The sequence below is a fragment of the Humulus lupulus genome, chromosome 3 (assembly GCF_963169125.1).
Source record: "Humulus lupulus chromosome 3, drHumLupu1.1, whole genome shotgun sequence".
Taxonomy (NCBI): domain Eukaryota; kingdom Viridiplantae; phylum Streptophyta; class Magnoliopsida; order Rosales; family Cannabaceae; genus Humulus; species Humulus lupulus.
In genome coordinates, this window is record NC_084795.1 from 118,447,748 (window position 1) to 118,468,876 (window position 21,129).

Sequence of the window (21,129 nt, forward strand, 5' to 3'; positions counted from 1 at the left end):
TGGCAACCATAAAGAAGGACCCTTCAAGGAGGAAGCTGCAAGGACTGAGAGGGATGATGACGGCCAACAACTATTGGCCTTACAGGCCGGCATCCATGCGGGGTTCCCATTGTGGGATGACCTCCAGCGGAGAGGGTGTCGATAGCTCGACAACTTCATCCGTCAAGCACAAAAATATATCAGCTGCGAAGACGCCAATATTGGAGCATTTGGGGGACCCGTTGCCTTTCCCACTCTGACAATGCCTGGCCACGTGGCTTTCAGGACCCAGTATCCACCCTACCCTCTTGTCCAACCGAGTATGGGGGGAGCCTAGCCTAGTCTGAACACCCCGTCAACTGGCTTTAATGTCGTGTCGACTGCTGGATTCAGTGCGGCTCTGACGGGATATGGAGCAGCGCCCATTAGATACAGTGCTTATCAGCCTACATACAGTGTTGGAGTTGCTGCTCCATCCCAGTCCACTGCACCTAGTCTAACCCTCAACAACAATAGATGTGGGGGCAAGGGGAAGGGCAGAAAGCCCAAAGGAAATGGGATAGCGTAGGCTGAACAGGGAACTGCCCCTGACTTAGTGGACTCTTAGGAGAATATCTTTGTGGCCACGAAGCAGCATGTCCATTACCGAAAGTTGCAACCCATTCAGTGGGACCGGAGAGGCGAGATCCCAGCAAGTTTTGTTTCTCATAATGATATAGGGCATCACACAAATGACTGCAGCCAGCTCAAAGATGAGATTGAGAACCTCATCAAGTTGGGACACCTCCACTAATATGCTCAAAGGCCAAGGGCCTCAAGATTTTCAATGACTTACAACTGGTAGTTAATCAGGTCCTCTGGGAGTACCAGGCTTGAGGAACGGAAAAGGCCGTTTACCTAGCGAAGACCCAAGAGATGTTGCATGGCTTCAAAAAATTCACAATTTGACAAGTGTTGCGGGAACAGAACTTGAACACTAACGCCCTAGCCAAGCTTGCAACCACCAAGGACACTGAACTGATCAATGTAGTCCCCATCGACTACTTATCTTCTCAAAGAATCTCAGCTCCCAAAGAGGTGGAAGCAATGCAGACCCAGGAAGGTTGGATGGAGCCCATAGTGAAATATCTCGCCTCAAGGGAGTTTCCTCAGGAAAATAAAGTAGCTCGGGAGCTACTATACCAGGTTCCTCGGTATATTATCATGGATGGGAAGTTGTACAGGTAGGGATATTCATTTCCCCTGCTGCGATGCATGTCCTAGTAAGAAGCCAGTATGATACTTCGAGAAGTGCATGAGGTTTTTTGCGAGGACCACGCTGGGGGCAGAGCCTCGCCATGAAGATCTTGAGACAAGGATACTTTTGGCCCATGATGAACGAAGATGTGATAGACTATGTCAAGAAGTGTGATAAGTGCCAACATGCATTGAGCTCCTCTGAACGAGTTCACTCAGTTGACAAGTCCTTGGCCCTTTGCGGTCTGGGGCATTGACCTTATCGGGTCATTGCCCACGAGAAAAGGAGGAGTGAAGTATGCGATAGTGGTGGTTGACTACTTCAAGAAGTGGGTCTAGGTCGAGCCACTCATTACTATCACGTCGAAGAAGGCTCTAGATTTCGTCATCATGAACGTAGTTTGCTACTACGGGTTCCTTAGGAAGATAGTCTCCGAAAACGGTTTGCAATTTGATTACGAGGTGTTCATGGACTTTAGTCAGTGGCACAAGGTTATGAAAATCTTTTCCTCATTCGCCCACCCGCGGGAAAATAGGCAGGTGGAAGCAGTCAACAAGATGCTCGAAGCCACCTTGAAGAAAAGGCTTGAACAGGAGAAAGGCGCTTGGCCCGAGGAGCTGCCTAGGGCATTGTGGAGTTATCGCACCACCGCTAGGACCTCCACTGGCCACTCACCATTCTCAATGGTCTATGGGTATGAGGCCATGCTCCTAGTTGAGGCAGAAATCTCCACGCACCGATGGGACACGTATGCCCTGACCACAAACCACACTTTACTCCGAGATTCCCTAGACCTCGTGGAGGAGCTTCGTGAAGCTTCTCTGCTTTGAGTAGCGTCTTACCAGCAGAAAGTGGCTAGGTATTTCAACTCTAAAGTGAAGGATAGAAAGTTTGGGGTCAGAGATCTAGTGTTGCGAAGAGCCTTCTTAACCACCCGAGACCCCGATGCGGGAGTGTTGGGACCTAACTGGGAGGGCCCATACCAAGTCCAGAGCATTGTATGACCAGGGACATACAAATTAGCCCGACTGAATGGGGAATTGATACCCCATCTCTGGAATGTCGAGCATCTTCGCCGGTATTACAAGTGATATGAGCAGTGAACTTTATTAAATTTTGTATTCTCCCTTGTAGCTTTCGGGCACATTTAATGAAATAGTGTAGATAAGACACAGTAAAGAAGAAATTTGTTTATGTTTCTTCTTATATTTTTTAGTTTCCTTTATTCTGTATGTACTATGCGTAGAGCACCCACTTGCTGGCCTGGACAAGTGAACGCAGACTAGTCTCCGATCACTTGGGGGTCATGGAGTTAGGGTAGCCTTGCAAAGCATCTTGCCTCACAGGAAACGACCTAGGAAACTAAGCTTGTCAAAAGCGGAGTAAGCATAGTGTCACTACCCCGAGAATAGAAAAACCTAGAAAACTAGTCTTAAGTCCGTGACCTAAGAAACTAAGCTTGTTCAAAGCAGAGTATGCTTAGCATCTAGAGACTAAACTAAGAATCTTAGTAGTGCGAGAATGGACCTGTGTCACCTCCCATGGACATTGCGCTTAAGGAGCTCTAACCAAATCCCTTAATCTCGAGCTTGTTCAAAGCAGAGTAGGATTACCATCTAGAGACTAAACTAAGAATCTAAGTAGCGTAAGAACAGACCTTCGTCACCTCCCGTGGACATTGCGCCAAAGGAGCTCTAACGAAGTCCCTTAATCTCGTGATGCGAACGGAAGACTGAGTACTTTGTACTCGGTCCCGGGGCATGGACTTGGGGCACCTTCCGTGGAGATTGCACCTGAGGAAACCTGACCAAGTCCCCAGTATGCCTCGATCAAAAGATCCAAGTAGCGCGATATTAGATTTAGCATATTCTCCCAAGGACGGCGCATGCCCGAGGAGTAATACAAAAATTACAATCCTTGAGATGTGAACAGAAGCCCGAGTCGTCAATACTCGGGCACGAGCTTAAATCGCCTAAGACTTAAGTAGAATACTCTACGGGACCATGACACTAGTTGCCCCAAAGTAGTGTGAGAATGAACTTGGGGTTACCCTTCGTGGATTCCATGCTCGGGAAGTTAGAACCAAGTCCCTCGATCTCGACATGCAAGTTGGGGCCCAAGTCACTTGCACTCGGAGTCAAGAATCGACCCTAAGAGTAAATAAAGCCCAAGTAGTGTGAGTACGAACTGATGTTACCTCCCAAGGACACCGTCCCAAAGGGCAGTAACTCAGTCCTAAGATCTTGAGATGCGAACGGAGTCCCGAGTTGTTGGAACTTGGAGCTAGACCTCGAGTGATAAAGCTTGAATGTCGCGAAATACCTAGTTAAAGGGCGGGGAACTCAACCTCCTGGGCCTAGGAAGATGAGTTCACAACTTCCACATGATTAGGTCCAGAGTTGTATACTCGGGGGGGGGGGGGGGGGGGCAAACCAAAAATCCCAAGCTAGCCCACAGGTGACCACGTACCCAGGGGCAGATAGCTTAGTGTGGTTGACCTCCTAAAGTTCCGAGTTATCAGGACTCAGGGATATGGGATGACATTAAAGTTTCTTTCAAGGAAATTGAGCCTAGAAGGCAACATTAAATGTCTTAAGCGTCGAGCACTAAGGCATAACCCTACAATACAAGACCTCCTAAAAGCCCGAGTTGTGGAAACTCGAAGGCGTATGGGGAATTTAGTGCAGTCCTTTTTGTATTAATTCAGCATTAACCCCCAAGAATGGGGGAATTTTGTATTAATGATAAATGATTAACATTAATGACACCAGCCCCTATAAATAGGGATAGGGTTTCTCCTTGTAAATGGTTCAGATTTTTAGAGAGAGAAACTCTATAACTCAGTGCAATATACACGCTACCTGAGAACCACCTTTGAAACTTGCTATAACGAGCTTCATGCTCACTAAATAATATAGACTCGTGGACAAGGGCTCTTTTATAGCCTGAACCACATAAATTCCTTCTGTTCTTTCCTAATATTTCCTTTAATCTTTCAAATTAAGTTGATAGCGAAAAAAGCAGTCAACATTAGGCTTGATTAAAGATTGGCGAGGAAGATTATGGTTGCATTTTGTAAAGTGCTTCAGTTCTTGGCAATTCCTAGTAGTTAGAAAATGACAAAATGATAGAAAACTGAAAGGGTTGAGTCTTTCATTAATTCCGCTGCAGATAACTAAATAATTTATTTTGTCTCTGTTTTATTATTTATTTCAATAGATACTTGTTCTAGGATTTCTATTTATGTTTTTATTAAATGAGAAATCAGATGATGATAAGCAAGATTCGGTATATTTTTCCTACGTATATTATCAAGATGGAGTGAGCTATGTGGTCAACAATGGAAACATTTAGACCTGCAAACAGCCAATTCTCTCCAAAATTAAAGGTCAATCATCAAAAAAATGCAAACAAAAAGAAACGACACTCAACAACAGATTAAACACAAATTAATTCAGCAATTTTAAAATCTCCAAATTTAAATATGCAAATATGAGTTTCTAAAAAAATTAGGTACTAGATAGTGTAACTGGTTACATTATTTCTGCAAATTTTAGTTTGAATGTGAGTTTAATGCATAAAGATGATTTTAACAAACATCATACAAAAGCATTGCAATCCATGCTTAAAAACTTTTTGCAGCAACGAATGATAAAAACTTGAAACTTGTTACAGTTTTATAACTTGGTTTTGTTATGGTTTATTTATTCTTTTGTAACTAGTATGGGAAAATGGAAATGAAGCCCACGGAACCTTCATAGAAGTTTGAACAATAGCCGAAACTAAAATGAGAACCAATACTGCTTGATGCTAAAATTTGAGGTAATAATTGCACCAAAGAAACATGAAAAATAAAATAAATCTGGTTTGTTTTTTCTTCATAAAAAATGCTAAAACCAATAACAAAAAAAACTATATAAATTTAGGCTAAAACGTAAAAAAATTTGTAACCGATTACATATATCAAAATACCAAAAAAATGTAATGACTAACCAAAACTAGAAGCTCTAATACTCAATATTTTATGAAAATCTTAGATAATCTTTTATGTTTTATGTAACTGGTGACAGATGAACCCTGACAACATTATGCTATACCAAGTGTTGACTGTGAGAACTCGTCAACTAAGCTAAGTCGGAAAAATCACAGAGCTAAGATTATGCAAAGAAAAACTCTCAGAATCTAAGTATCAACTCTAAGAACAATTGTAACAGAACAATAGTGAAATCAATTTTCATTCACTAAGATGCACTTGCTACAGTAAATTTTCCAACCCCCCTCAATGTTGAAGAGGGGTTCCTTTTATAGGGGGCTCTAATGGCTCATGATACATTGTGGTCCATGGGACCAATTTGTACACAAGTACGCTATCAGGAGAATGGTATCAGATGTAGTGGTGTCGGCTCTGGTACACAGTCAGAGTTCATGGGAGCACCTCAGCTTTTGTACCCGGTCATGACACCACCACTCGCCTTGTATGGATGTCAGAGACTTGGTGGTGGTGTAGCCACTCCTCGTACTATTCCCAACCGCCACTATTTGTCGGGTGTAGGTGTCAGGCCTGTCCCATGATCCTTGCAGGCATGTACGTACCCCTTTAGAGGTACCTTGTTCGTATTCTTTTTGTCTCTTGTGGGCCACCTCGAACACTGGCATCATGGACGCGGGGCCTTGGGACGAGACTCATTGGGGCGAGGTCGCCATATACGCTTAGCTCTTTGGGAGAGGCCCTCACGAGATGCCGAGAGGATGGCACGGCCTCGCGCAAGCGAGCTGAGAGCAAGGCGGGGCCTCGCGCCTGGGCACAGGCGAGGGCCTCGCATGGCCTTGCGTGGCCTCGGGTGACTGGCGCGCGGACACGGCCTCGCGGCTAGGCACGGACGAGGGCCTCGCGTGGCCTCGGGTGACTGACACGCAGACATGGCCTCGCGGCTGGGCACGGGCGAGGGCCTCGCATGGCCTCGCGTGACTTCACGTGACGGATGCGCGGACACGGCCTTGCGGCTGGGCATGGGCGAGGGCCTCGTATGGCCTCGCGTGGCCTCGGGTGACGGACGCGCGGACACGGCCTCGCGGCTAGGCACGGACGAGGGCCTCGCATGGCATCACGTGGCCCCGGGTGATTGACGCGTGGACACAGCCTCGCGGCTGGGCATGGGCGAGGGCCTCGCATGGCCTCGGGTGGCTGATGCGTGGACACGACCTCGCGGGCCATATGGGCGCCCCGCGAGACGCTGAGTGGGTGACAACGGCCTCGCGCTTGGGCACGGGCGAGGGCCTCGCATGGCCGAGACTATATGAGGATCGGGTGGCTCGGATCACCTAAGGCTATATGAGGATAGACCCCCATATTTTCCCTTGGTGGATTTTGAGCATCCACACTTGCCCCCCAGTCTAGGAGAGGACCTTTAGGTGCTTTTGTAGACTATTCTCCTTTATTCTTATAAATAGGCCCTCACGCAAGGCTTATTTTTTCCACCTTACTTCATTGGCTTAGTGGTTTTGAGAATCCTTCCTCTTTCAAGAGGTAAGAGGTTCAATCCCCCACATCCTCATTTTTGCCATAGTTTCCTTCATTTTATTTTTTCATTCCATCATTTTTTTTTATCTGAGCTAATTTTTTGGTATGTCTATTTGAAGGCTAACACATCCTTTTGGTCTATTTTTGCAGACGCATATGTTCGACCATTTGGTGCTTTTGGCCCTCAACATCCTTTTGACCCCGACAGCGCTCCATTTCACCTACTTGAGGTATATTTTCTTTTTTCCTCACGTTCATTGGGTCCAAATTAGCATTATTCGGGATGGGGTACCTTGGCCTGAGCTTGTATTGAGTTTGCCCATTTGCATGCCCCTCTTTTTTATACCCCGTAGTGAATCATCTAGGGAGCATGCCTCTAGAGGTTTTAAGCCCATTCCTTTGTGTTTTGTAGCCATCCCCTCATTCATACGTGAGCCCTTTTTTGCTTTCGGGACGAGGTCTCATGGCCAGTGACAGTCCGTTCGACGTACCTCCGGGGGTTGAATTTGTTGACCTATCCTCAGACTCAGAGTCCCATGAGGAAAATCCTTACCAATACTATTATTCCTTAAGGCAGACCCGTATCCGCCATCTTGAGCACCTAGCTGAACTTAGGCGTAAAATTTGGGTGGTGGAGAGCGAAATTGACTCGGTGTTGAGAGGAGACGGAGCACCTTTCCCCCCAGACCTTAGTGACCATGTAGCGAGCCTTAGGGTGATCCTTTTAGAGTTGCAGAGAGAGTTGGAGTTTATGGAGGGACACCTTCTGCTTGAGCCCTCCAACCCATCCTCGCCTTATGACTGTCATGGGGCCACTACCACTTCTCCTCAGCCCTTAGTCTCGATTTTCCCTAGCTTAGCGCTTCCGCAGTCGCTCCCCCGATGGAAGACTCTTGATAGGAGGAAAAAATGGAGGGTCAAGTGTTCCGTCTCTTTCTCACCTTTTTCTTTTGGTTTTGCAGATATGCCGAGGGCACGACGACAAGTGGCTTCCAACGAACCGGACGATGCTCCTTTACTGGCATCCGAACTGGTGTCGCGCGTGTCCAAAAACAAACTAAGGGACATTGTGGATCACTATCGCATCCCTCCAGAGTACACATTATATGTTCCTCAGGAGACATGCCGGGCTGACTGTCCTAGGCCCGGTTTCGTGGCCCTCAGCGAGCACATCCTGAAGGCGGGTGGTACCATCCCGTTACACCCGTTCTTTGTTGCAGTCCTCAACTACTTCGACCTTGCCCCGCTTCAGCTGGCACCCAATGCCTGGCTGACTTTAAGTTGCCTCTTCGTTGCATTTACAAAGCTGTTGAAACGTGCTCCTACGGCGACAGAAGTGCATTTCCTCTACAACCTCATGCCCCTTCCCAAGTCAAAGAGCTTTTACTATTTACAAAAAGCTAACAACGAGGCCTCTTTGATAGAGGGCTCGGTGTCCTATCCGGGGTCCTGGAAGCAAGACTTTTTCTTCGTGGAAGGCCCTATCTCTGTCCCCGAGGACTTCCGGGCCACCCCCAGTAAGTACCCTGAGCATCACTTTCTCTCTTTTACTTTTCTTACAACTTATTGTTTCATGACTTACGTTCATATCGACCATGGCATGTATTATGCAGAGCAATTCGCCGAACCCACAATTGTTGGGTCAGAAGCGAGAGACATGAGAAAGTTCCTCAGCGCTGACCCCGCTACGAAAAAGGCGGTGTGCCTATTCACCGTGAATAATCTAAACCGCCATAAATTGTCCCCTGTCTCGAACCCCAAGTTGCTGTGGACCATCTCTGGGTCTAAGAAGATGAAGGGGGTATTGGCCGAGCCTTGCCCAGATGACGATGAGGCTGAGGAAGAGCCAGAGGAAGCCCCCCTTGACCGCGGGGGACCTCACCAGCTGCCTCCATCTCCTGGGGGATGCCCTCCATGTGCCTCTTATAGTCCGGACATAGCCCCTCATTTTCAAGACCAGCAGGCTGTTCTGGGGTGTTTTGTTTGTCCTGACCCTGAGGGCTATGACGCCTTCACTCATGCTCCTCTCGACCCTGGACCATCAGGGACTTATTTCGCCGATCTTCCAGAGCCTCCCTCTGATCTACCGGGGCCTCACTTTTCCACTTTCACCGCGGCCCCTCCCATTTCAGCGAGCGGGTCGTCCGTCCTCACCCAGCTAGGTGCCCCTGGTGTGGATGGGGAGCCCTGGGTGACTCAGATGGCGATGTCTTACGGGCAGCGATACATCCAACTTGCCTTGGGCCTCCCCGTATCTGACTGAAACGGTCTTGGGAATGTTGCTCTGTCGGACCTTGGGGAAAACCTAAGGCGCACCATGACTTGGGTGAGTTCATGCACCTTGCGTCGGCCCTATTATGTATAGATGTACGTGCATATATTTTTTGTTTTTGTTACTTATTGTTGCTGTTGTTAACTTTCTTGTGCAGGCCTATACTGTGGCTCTACGGTTTGTCGACTCGACTAGCAATCTCTCCGCGTCGTGCACCGAGAGGGACCGTCTCGCAGCATGGGCTCAGGAGCTCGAGAGAGAGCTTAATGAAACCAAGGATAAATTGACAAGGGTTCGAACCAAACTTTCCAACTCGTTAAAAAAGAGGAAGAAAGCTATTGCCAAGGCCTCGAAGCTGCAGGACACGGTTACCAAACTAGAGAACGAGCTCCAGGGTGCCCAGGCTACCGCGGCTACTGCGCAGGCGAGGGTCTCTTCCCTAGAGATCGATCTTGAAGCTGCTAGAGCTGAGGTTGCTGCGTCGCAGGAGAGGGTTGCCTCTTTAGAAGCGGAAAGGGCGACTACTGAGCATAGGTCTATAAAGCGCGCCCTCTATGGCGTATGGAGGCAAGACCCCAATCTTGACTTCTCCTCCTTTGGCGAGTATGCCGTGACTCGGGCGGCTGGGTGGAGCGCCCGGGGCAGGAGGCCCTGAGGTTGCTATTTCATTACCACTACCAGCCCGTTGTAGATGTATGCTCGTTTGAGCCATTGTAATATTATCGTTCTTACTATTTTTCTTTTGTAAATCTTGTACTCTCTTCAAAACTTTCTTTTTCAATGTACATATACATGTGTTGCTATTTATCTCTTATTCTACTGCAATTGAGGTCCTTTTGAGCCTGTATGATGGGCTTTGGTTGGTTCCCCTTTTTTATTTACCAGGCTGGAGGTCCTTTGGAGCCCATGTGAAAGGGTTCACTGGGACCTCTTTTGGTGCCTCTTGATTACTTTTATAAGGATATTTTGACCCCTTGGGTCCTAGCTATCCTTTTATATATTCTTGCGCGCGCTTATTATTTTTTCGCGAGAAGCGTCCTTCTCGTCATTATTCATAGTACTATTTCTGCAAGGGTCTCTTTTAGGACCTTTTTTGGCTAGGCGGCTTGGTGGCTGCTCTAGACTTATTACTGTCGTTACCACTTTTTTTTTTATAAGTCCCTTTGGCCTCCTTGATGTTCACAAGGGTAGCTAATCCTTGTGAACCCCAAGATATGCCTTGCAAGGTCCTCTCCCTGTTTACTAGGGTTCGCCATGAATTATATTCCTCTTTCAAAGAATTTTTCTTAAAGCTCTAATGCAGGGGGTCCTTTTTAGGATCCTCCTGATAGGGGGTCGTTTTTAGGGTCCTCCTGATAAAGGGCCCTTTTTAAGATCTCCTGTTAGAGGGTCCTTAATAGGATCCTCCTGGTAGAGGGTCCTTTTTAGGAGGGCAAGGGGTCCTTTTTAGGATCCTCCGTTAAAGGGTCCTTTCTACCATCCTCCTGATAGAGGGTCCTTTTTAGGAGGGCAAGGGGTCCTTTTTAGGATCCTCCATTAAAGGGTCCTTTTTAGGAGCCCTTTTTAGGTTCCCCTTGCTAGCTGTATGTTTTTGCCTCCTGTCCTACCCCCCAAGTGTTTGGTGAAATTTATTTCGGCAGGCACTTTGGCTGATGCTCGCGTAGCGAAGAAAAATAACACATGAAGTTGCAAACAGTTTCATTCATAGCATGTGGTTTACAGCCAACCTTGTAAATAAAAGGGTTACATCTAACTAGGAGGTTACCTAGGTAGCCTCTTTTATTCTTACTTACTTAAGCTACAACTGTTGGGGTTTTATGCCCTAATTAAAACCCAAATTCTTTGTAATCTCATTTTATTATCAATAAAAGAATAAAAATCATTTTTTGACTTGGTCAATCACTTTGCTCACATGTTTTATTTTCATGATTATTTGTTTAATATAAACTCCTATTAAATCCTGAGCATATAGTTAATCTTATTTATAGTGACGTAATCACAGTGGAATATAAATATGATTATATGTTCAAAATAAGTTAGTCCTAAGATTAGTCAGTGCACCGGATTTACACTGACTTGCCAATCTACGATATGATCTACTTACACATTACAGTATTATGTTCTTTCCAGAACATTAGCAAAGTAGATAAGATCGGATGTATTTGTTACATCGGACAGGACCGATATTGACAGTTGATAAGATAAGTAAACATACCGTTATTATCTATTCTAGTCATATCATATAGTTGACCATAGGTCAATTCAATCTCAATTCTGAGTGGTTAGTATTCTAACTGATTGTATTATTTGAGTTCTTTGACTTGTTCGTTACCAGCTTACCCTACGGACTAGCCCATACTTACATCTTGGGAACTCGGTAGTATAATTGAGTGGGAGTGTTAATCATAGATATGAACATCTATAGCTTCTAATGAAGAAGTGAAAATGATGGTTTCCTATCTCATTGTAGACTGTCTATAGAGGATTGAGTGACAATTATGGTTGTAACAATGGATAATTAATAGCGTATCTATATTTGTTATAGAGCGTTCTATGAATTCAAGAGTGCAATTCCAAGTCTATAGTGGAGTCACGAGGAATTAATAAGTTAGTAAATTTATTTGTTAGATTTATGATAACTTATTGGAGCTTGAATTCATAGGCCCATGGTCCCCATTGTACCTTGGATAAAATCATCTAGATAGTCTCAATTAATTGATTTAATCATCAATTAGAATTATCAAAGTTGACCAGGTCAATTTTGGATAGTTTCACAGAGTTGTGTAATTTTGAGAAGAAAAGAGAAATTATGGCAGATTTATTAAATAATACAGGCCTTGATTTTAAGTCCAATGGGCTTATAATCAAATGAGAATTTTCATGGGCCTAAAACCTATGATAATTTTGACCTAGGACTTCAAATTTACTATTATTTTATTGATTTTTTAATTAAATTAAATGGCCTAATTGAGTCTATAAAATGAGTGCTTAGAGAGAAGTCAAAACAACAAGTTTGACAAGTCACAAGTCAGATTTTCTGATAGGTTTTAGAATCTCTCTAAACACAAGTCATTTTCTAAGCCTCTTAGTTATTTTATCTTCTTCTCTCTGTATCTATCTCATGTGTTAAGAATTGCCCACACTAGTCTAGGTGATTCTAAGGATACATTGGAAGACTGTGAAGAAATTAGAAGAATAGTTCAGTTTCTCGATAATACTCTGCGACAGAAATGATACAATAGTTAGAGAAACTGAAGGAATGACTCTTTCATTCTGCTGCGTATACTGTAAGTATTCTTATTTTTTTTCTCTTTGAATTCTATTTTAGAAACATGTTCTAGGTTATCTCATATTAATTTGTTTAATATTAGATCTACATGAAAATAAATTAAGATCCTGTATAAGTTACCCAACATTAACCTAGTGACATGCTTAATGAGTAGTTAAATGTTTTTAATGGTGGATAATATTATGAGAAACCCCTAGTTTTCTCTAATCCTCTTATTGGACCGCCGCCCACTTTCTTCATTGCCTTAGGCTAGGGCTCACTTAACCTTTTTAGGGTTTGGGTGTGGCCTTGGTCAGGAGGCATTGCTATGTGCATATCAGATGCTCCAATGGTCAACATCGTTCCCCTCTACCTTGGGTTTTTCTCTCTTCTCCTGCCCCGTGGCTCTCGTGTTGTTTGGATCATGGGGGTCTCTTTCTCTAGCCTGTGTGTGGGCCTCTCCTCTAATTGGTTCGACTTGGCTGGGCTGCAGTTTTCTCGTCTGAGAGGTATGGGCGCCTGGTCTGGCCTGCATTGGTGAGGATGGTGGTGCGTCAGTGGCTCACAAGAGATAACTTTTTGATGATAGTGGTTGGCACCGGAAGAGCAAGGGACTTCAAGGTTGGGTTGGTGTTGGATTGCATTTGGAGTTCTCTCTGTTTGTGTTCTAATGTCTCAGTTTTCTTTTATTTTATTGTCTTTTTTTTATTTCCAGAATAAAGGTGTAGTTTATCCAATGCCCTGCTAGATTAGTGGGGGGTTTAGTTTGTATGGCGAATGGGGATAACTTTGAGTCCTATTGGGTGGTTGGTGTTTATCTAATTGCTAAATTTGCTTTTGCAGGGATCTCGATCATGCTTTCCTTCAAATTTGGGGAATTCCTCGATCTCTATCTTTGACCCTGTGCTTCGTGAATTTTCATTCTCTTGAGCCATGTTTCATGAGCATAGTTGGGCGTTACTATATTGCCCTTATTTTTTGTTTGAATAATGGATTTGTTTTTTCTCAAATTTTATTGGAAGACTTTTGGCTAATTGTCATTAGTGCGATAAATCTATCAGATGCTCATTTGGTTTGGAAACCTAGTTTACCTCACACTCTTTTGATGCTCGATAGTTGGCGGCTTATTGGGTTTTTACTTGGGGTAGCTATTAGGGTTTTCTTAATTTTTATTGCAAACGACTTGGTAAGCCTATTATTATTGATCATGCTCTATGAGCGTTATCTTCATGTAATGGACTATGTTCGATTTTTCTATTAATGGAAATTTTCTTACCTTTCAAAAAAAAGTTAAATGTTTATTTATTTAAATTGTAATTAATTGTTAAATTTTGAGAGATGCTTACTTTTTAATATTTTTTTAGAGATACTTACTTTTTAATAGGGTTGTGCAAAAAATCCAAAATACCGAATAAACCGCTCAAATCGACTGCCCGAAGACCGAAAAAATCAAAACCGACGGAACCAAAAGTCACTGAAACCGCCTTGGCAAAAATTGACATTAGGTCGGTTAGTTTATAAGTTGGTCGCAAACCGACCGTACAAACTAAAACTGACCGAATATGCTTAGGTTCCAAATTTATGGATGTAACATTGTAACCATGTGTTTAGGTTTTCCAATCTTAAAGTTAAAATCTTCAAGTTAACAAATTAAATGAATCATTTTCATATTAAAGAAAAGCTCAAAATGGATTCCAATAGTCTACACTTTTTTAACTTAAATTTCATAAAAAAAATATTTAAAAAAAAAATCAAGTTCGCTTTGGGCAATTTTAACCAACCAAACCGCAGTCTAAATCGGTCGATTTTTTTTGATGTTGTAAGTAGGTTGGTTGGTTTTTGGATTGCACCAATCCGAACCGAAAACTGAAATCTAGATTTTAGAATAGTAAAAAAGTATCCAAACCGACCGATGCTCAGTCTTACTCTTTAATATCCGAAAACTGAAATCTAGATTTTAGAATAGTAAAAAAACGTCCAAACCGACTGATGCTCAGTTCTACTCTTTAATATTGAATTTCGATAGTTCATATACTAAATTGTACTAGTTATCTTAATTGTCAAATATATATTCTTCTCAAATTTTAGATATGTTATAAAACTATCAATAATTATGAAAACCTAAGTACTTGTGAAATTAACCTTAGCGAGTGATCTCTCTCATATCTACATGGCCATGTAGCATAACCACATCCAATAAACACAACAACAACCTAAGTTACACACTTACGTACCATGGGCCCTACTTTTCAAATAGTGTTTATGAGAAAACAACCAAGTCTCCCAATCCCAACCCAACTCCGTTTTCTAAGAGATAAGTCATAAGTGGATAAGACCCCAAAATGGCCGCCTCAACGCCCATCCTCTCATCCCCGGCGACTACCTCCGCCGCTCCCACTGCCACTGCAACTAACCAATCCTTCCCTCACTCCTCCTCCAGCAGGTCTCTTTCGTTCCCTAACTTCCCCTCTAAATCTTCTTACAACTTCAACAAACCACTCACCAAGCTCCACGTGTCCTCTCCAACGAACAAGCCCTCCGTCACCGCCGCTGGTGCCACCTCCAAAAAACCCACCGAAGAAACCATCTTCTTCGACGGTGGGGCCCACTACGGTGACCTGGTGTCGAACCTTCTTCTGGGCTTCACTCTTGTTTGGCTGCCTCTAACATTAGCGGCGGTTTCAAGGGCCTTCTTTCTGAGATACAGGTTCACTAACCTGAGGGTGACTGTCATATCGGGACTGACGGGTCAGGATAGGAGCGATTTTTCGTACAAGGTGATAAAGGACGTGCAGGTGGTGCCTCGATTCATCGGTGAATGGGGTGATATTATCATTACTCTCAAAGACGGTACGAAGGTCGATCTTAGGAGTGTTCCTAAGTTTAGAGAAATTGCTAAGTATTGCCTCTCTTTGGCTGAAAACCCTGAGCTTCTCAGCGAAACCGGACCTAAAGGATTTTAAACCATTTATGACCTTCCTACTTCTGTCTCAAGAGGTATGCACATCATTTTGCTACCTGCTCTAATTATTTATTTTTGTACATTGTATGATCATGAACATGATCATCTTGACTATTCATTTCCATAGTTTGCCCATTACATTGAAAATTATTGCCTAATGTTAATCTATTTGTTCATACGGTATTAATTAGAGTGATCAAATTTGTTGCCTACTATTATTATTTAGTTCTCTATAGTCTGGAATATGCTATTTGTGTTTGAAAACTTAAAATTTGTTTCAATGAGGCCGTGACTAGTCGATGAGGCCATGAAATTGAAAAAAAGACGGGATCAAATAAGTTCATTACTGAACTAAAAAAAATGTTATTTTAATGTTTAATGTATAATAATATGGCATTAACATGTAGGAAACTTTTAGAAATGAAAACAATTAAGGAATAAGGTATTTTAAGGTTCTTTAACGGGAATTTACTCATTTGGTACCTATGATTTTGCAAAGTATTATTCTGGTACTCTCTGTTTTCAATAATGCTCATATGTTATATTTTAAAATTATATATATTTGATACCATAGACTCAGATTTTGATAGATAAAATTTTGTCAATATGATCAAACTGTCATCAGTTATATGTAATTAAATTTAAATTTGGAACTTACATAATTGACAACAGTTTGATTAAATTGGTAAAATTTTATTAATTAAATTTAAGTTTAGGGTACCAAATATGTACGATTTTAAAATACAGAGTATCATATGAGCATTATTGAAAACAGATGGTACCAAAATGATACTTTGCAAAATCACAGGGTACCAAATGGTTACCTACCCGTTCTTTAACAAACATTCCAAATTTAATTTTGAAATTTTGAGGCAAAATTAGCGAAACCCCAATAGAGAAATAATAGGAAATAGCCCAAAATAAAGCCATCAATAAGCTAATGTCCTCATTTTTAAAATTGTAGATAAATGACCATTTTACATTGTTGATTACCTAAATTGCCATTTTTTATAATTTATTTATTTATTTAGGATTGTATGACTTTAATATAGTGATATATGTATATTAGTTTTGTTTAATTAGTTTTTATTTTAAAGTTATATTGATTTTTTAAGTTTTTTATAGGTTGTTGGTATATCATTTTCTAATTAGTGTATATGTTTTTTTTGTGATATAGTATATAATTTTTCTTTTGTAATATTTAATTTATATTATATTATAAATAATGGTAGTATATAATTTTGTATCATGATATATACATTTTAATGGTAGTATATAACTTTGTTAGCATAATATATACGTTTTTGAGTAATAATTTTGTAAGTTTTGATGGTATATTATTTTTCAACTCAATATATATATTTTGTGGTATGGTATATCATTCAACAACCCATAAAAAACGAAAAAAAATCAAAATAACTTTAAAATAAAAACTAATTAAACAAAACTAATACACATATACCATAATATTAAAATATTTATAATAAAATAATAATTTGTTAAATGATGTATTTGGTAATATGTGATATTAAATAAATGATTATGTTATTTTACTACAAAATTAAAAACATGAACATTTACTTACTTTCACACAACATTAAAAATCATTTTGCATCGTTCCCTTCCCATTCTCGAAACTCCTTCACTAATTCTCCATTCATGATTCTTACCTTCCCACTTAGGATGCTCCTCCATTCACGATCTCAAAACAAATAAACCGTTTTTATTTTCTTTTTTCATTTTTGTTTTTCAAAAAAAAAACAGTGAAATAGGAGTAACGTGGCTACATGGTAAAGTGAATTGAAAATTGGGAAAAAAAAATATACAATTACGTGGCATACCTTTTTTTAATTTTAAAAAGTTAAGAATTAAAACACAATTTCTAAAATATCATTAAAAAATAATACAACTTAAATATACAAAAAAACTATAGCTTAATTAAAAACTCAACTGTTTATATGGTAATTTAAATGACATATATTTGAAGAAAAAAAAAAGCCATACAAACAATAAATAACATTGCAAAAATACCATAAAAAGAATGAAAAAAAATCATACACCATGTAAATTCCACAAAAGAAAAAGCATGTTAATAAATTGACTTGATGATGAGCCTCTAAAAGATTTAGTACTCTAGCGACATCACAACCTGGCTACCAAAGATATAATTTTATATTAAAAAAATGTGCATCAAACATATTATTAGTTTATTCTTTTTTGAAATATCTCATTTTAATTAATACTGCATGTACATATGTTTTATTTGAAAAATAGTTATAAAAAATATTGGCTCTAATTTCTGTCAACTACAAAATAAAGAAAAAGCTTGTAGAAAATTGTAAAGAAAAATAAGAGGATTTTTACGTGGTTCGGCCGCTAATGAGGCCTAACCCACAAGTGATTTGTATTGTTGAAGGCTTGCTAGAATTCTAAGTCTTTTAGGGTTTACAACTTGGTCAGATGATAGTCTTGCTCCAAGGTAACAATAGGGGATCTAAAATAAGGTTTCAGTCTCTTACAAATGACCCATCAATGCCTTATTTATAGGCTGCAATGAAGGATTAGTACAAATAATTAAGTAGAGAGATTAGTGATAATCCTTCGATTAAGTGGAAGTCGTGCATGGGATGCATGACACTTGTCGACAAGAGGGAGGTTCTATCATTGGTTTGGTGAGGTAGGTGGGCATGGAGACTACTAGGCATATCTCTCGTGGGTCCCACCTTCTGGGAAATCCGCTAGTGTGTCCCCTGGGGAGGTTTCCTGAGTTCTCGAGAAATTGGTGTGCGAATATGCTCCTGATTACGTCCCTGGGGACCTCTTCGATAAGTTTTCACTGGCAGGTTACTGAAGAAGTGTTCTCGGATCTCGAGTAGTTAACGACCTACCTTTGCCTCCGATCTCTCCTCTCGAGGAGTTGGATATTCTGGTGAGTACTGGGCACGTGTCATGGATTGTTGATGTGGCATTACCCTCCAAGAAAAACCTAAAACAAAAAATATATTCTTTATAATTATTTTAACAAAAACAATTATTATTTTTCATATAATACTAAAATATCATTACCAATTTGACATTTAAAAACAATAAAGAAACAAAAATGTCTCAATATTTTAGTCATAACTTTTGATCCATGATGTAACGTCCTGGATAACCAAGACCGTTACACTGTGTGTTTGAATAGTGCAAGACTTGCTAGTCAAGTCATTTGATTCAAAATGTGTAACTAATGATGTAAGCAAGTTAGGTTAAAAAGAAATTTGGTTATAAACGATTAAGTTTTACCAAAACACATGTTTGATACATGAGATCCCAAAACAAGGTTTAAATAACGTAAATATAAAATTCTTGTTAACAAATAGACAACCGAGCCACTCTAATGGCAAAATTCACAGTTTAGGTTCCGGTCCCTGTACAATCCCTCGACCGTAGTGGCCGAGCAGCTGACAATGTACACCTCGCCCCCAGAGCTCTCCAACCCATGGCCAACTAGCATTACCTGCACCACGTAGCACCCTTGAGCCGAGGCCCAGAAAGAAAACATAACATCATAACATAACAGTAGTAGCAGCTAAACAGTTTGTTGAGCATAATCCAAATAATCATAAGGCATTAATCAATTACCAGCACACCATAAAATACATTCAAAGCAGCACACTGGCCAATAACCAATAATTTAACTCCAGATACTCATCAAGTCGTACACCATAATCAACAATAGAACCTATACCAAACAATAGCTAGGGTTAACGCTCGCAGGCCGCACCCTCTGTTTAATTCACTATCTTTGGCTCGCTTAGGCCAATCCCTGTGACATACCCACTGACTCCGGCCAGCTTAACCGAGCTCAGTGATTAATAAGCTGTCCTCAGATACCAGTGTCCGAGCCGCGCCATGTGCGCAAGTGTTGATTTCGGCACCCTTAGGCCGCTTATCACATGTCCCAGTGGCATAATACCACCTCATGACATTCATATAGTTATAGGGAACTCTTAGTCCCAACATATTCTCATAGCAATACAAACAAATATAGGGAACACTTAATCCTAACCTATCCACCTACATAGGTGTAGTTTTCTTACCTTGATTCCAAGTGCTTTAATTAGAAAGGACGACCCCCGAGCACGATCCACTTCCCGAGCCCTAGCTTATCACCTAGTCACAACCAAGATAATGGATTCCATTAATATTCAAGTATAGGTTTTCGTATACAAAACTAGCTTCCAGGAATTCGAATCCCACCAAGCACGGTGGTGAGATTGATCCCGAGCACCCTACTTTAAGACCTTGAATGTTCAAGTATGCGTCTAAGGGCTGCGGCCCCTAAAGCTTAGCTGCAGCCCTGCCCTTAAAACAGAACCAAGGCCCTCCCTGAAAGAAGAAACGCGCCGCGACCCTTGCCTTGGGCGCCGCGGCGCTCACCCTTGGCCGAGCCCTCCTGGCTCATCTTCATCCTAGGGCCGCAGCGCTCTAGAACAGAGCCGCGGCCCTTCCCTTCGAGCCCAGAATTTCCACCATTTCCAACCTCCAAACCTTACCCAAAATCATCCCAAAGCTCCCTATTTTAATATCAATCATTCCCAACACCTTTAAGACAACTTTAACATCATAATTCAACAGAAACCCAATCTAAGACCCATTGCAATCCATGTTTCAATCTCTGAAACTCAAGAACATCAAACACCAAAACCAACCATACAAAACTCAAATTTAAGCTTCTAAATCATAAATTAAAGTTTACCTTTTCAGCTGAACCCCTTCTCTAAGCAAAATCTCAGCTAGTTCCTAAGTTTCTAGCTTCAATTCAACCTTAAACACCAAAATTATAATTATCTTACTACTCAGAAAAACTCAGAGGTTCTAACCTCAAAAGCACAGTTTGATTCTCACCTTGACTTTGATTAAATGTTCCTTGGACAATCCTTGAGCTAAGCTTTTGAATCCCCACTGAAACCCTTTGAAATCCCAGCCTAAATCCTCCAAGTTTCCTCTGTTTTCCTTGTGTTTTTTTCCTAGTTTCCTTGAGAGAGAAGAGGGAGAGAGAGTGAGAGTCGGTCTAATCTTCCTTTCCACTAGCTTCTGTCTTAACCAAGTCTATCATTTATCCCGTTAAGTCAATCCCGAGCCTCGGGGTGCCGGAAACGTCCCCGAGGGAAAAATGGTAAAATTCCCCAATATTCCCGCCTAGACTTCCTAACCTCAAATATATCTCCATATATTTATTTTCATAACCCGATAGTCTAAATAACTACCCGATACCTATAATACCCCTGACTTATCCAAAGTCAACTATTAAGTCTCGTTGTGACTTTCCTGCTACTTGCTCCCTAGGATCGCCTTGTGCCGATAGCTACAAATGCACACACATGTACACATATATATATATTTATCTATCTATCCACATAATAATGTGGTCTCAGCAATTTATCACACACATTCACATTTATGCCCTAACGAGCTAAAATTACAATTACGCCCTTACCAGCCCAATAGGGCCCGCTTGCTTATTCAGTAACCATATCCATATTTTCTTGCCATTAATTCTCTTAACCTCCAATTATGCCCTCCCGGCATACTAATCAAGGCCCTTAAGCTCTATTAGTAATTTTGGGTCGTTACACATGAGTTTAATTTCAATGAATTAGATACTATTGGAAATATAATTGAAATATTTATCATTTTGTGTGAAAATAGCATTTTTTTTTTTCAGATTCAAATTATTTTGGGGTCAAAAACTCATCGTAAGTTACAGGTTTGGTTAATAATGAAATTTCACATTTATTATAAAATTTTGATTTAATTTCTTATCAAAATTATGTTTATTTGACTTGATTTTGGAATTTAAAACAAAAAGTAATAATAAGGATGATAAAATTATTCCATTTGAATA

General features: G+C 41.2%; 2 protein-coding genes across 3 annotated transcripts in view; both read left to right on the top strand.

Annotated features, from left to right (window-relative positions):
• Window positions 1–8,918: 8,918 nt before the first annotated feature.
• On the top strand, window positions 8,919–9,664 carry LOC133824974 (uncharacterized). The gene is made up of 2 exons (XM_062257982.1): window positions 8,919–9,063; window positions 9,167–9,664. Exons 1-2 carry the CDS (start codon window positions 9,055–9,057, stop codon window positions 9,662–9,664), a joined length of 507 nt encoding a protein of 168 aa, XP_062113966.1. The 5' UTR covers window positions 8,919–9,054.
• Window positions 9,665–14,538: 4,874 nt separating this feature from the next.
• LOC133823082 (uncharacterized) overlaps window positions 14,539–21,129 on the top strand; it is a 33,153-nt gene continuing 26,562 nt past the window's right edge. Inside the window, exon 1 of one of the 2 annotated variants that reach the window (XM_062255674.1) lies at window positions 14,539–15,274. In XM_062255674.1, coding sequence (XP_062111658.1) covers window positions 14,620–15,240 — 621 coding nt within the window. In that variant the 5' untranslated portion in view covers window positions 14,539–14,619 and the 3' untranslated portion in view covers window positions 15,241–15,274. The remainder of the gene's footprint in view (window positions 15,275–21,129) is intronic. The other variant, XM_062255673.1, reaches the window with a different exon arrangement.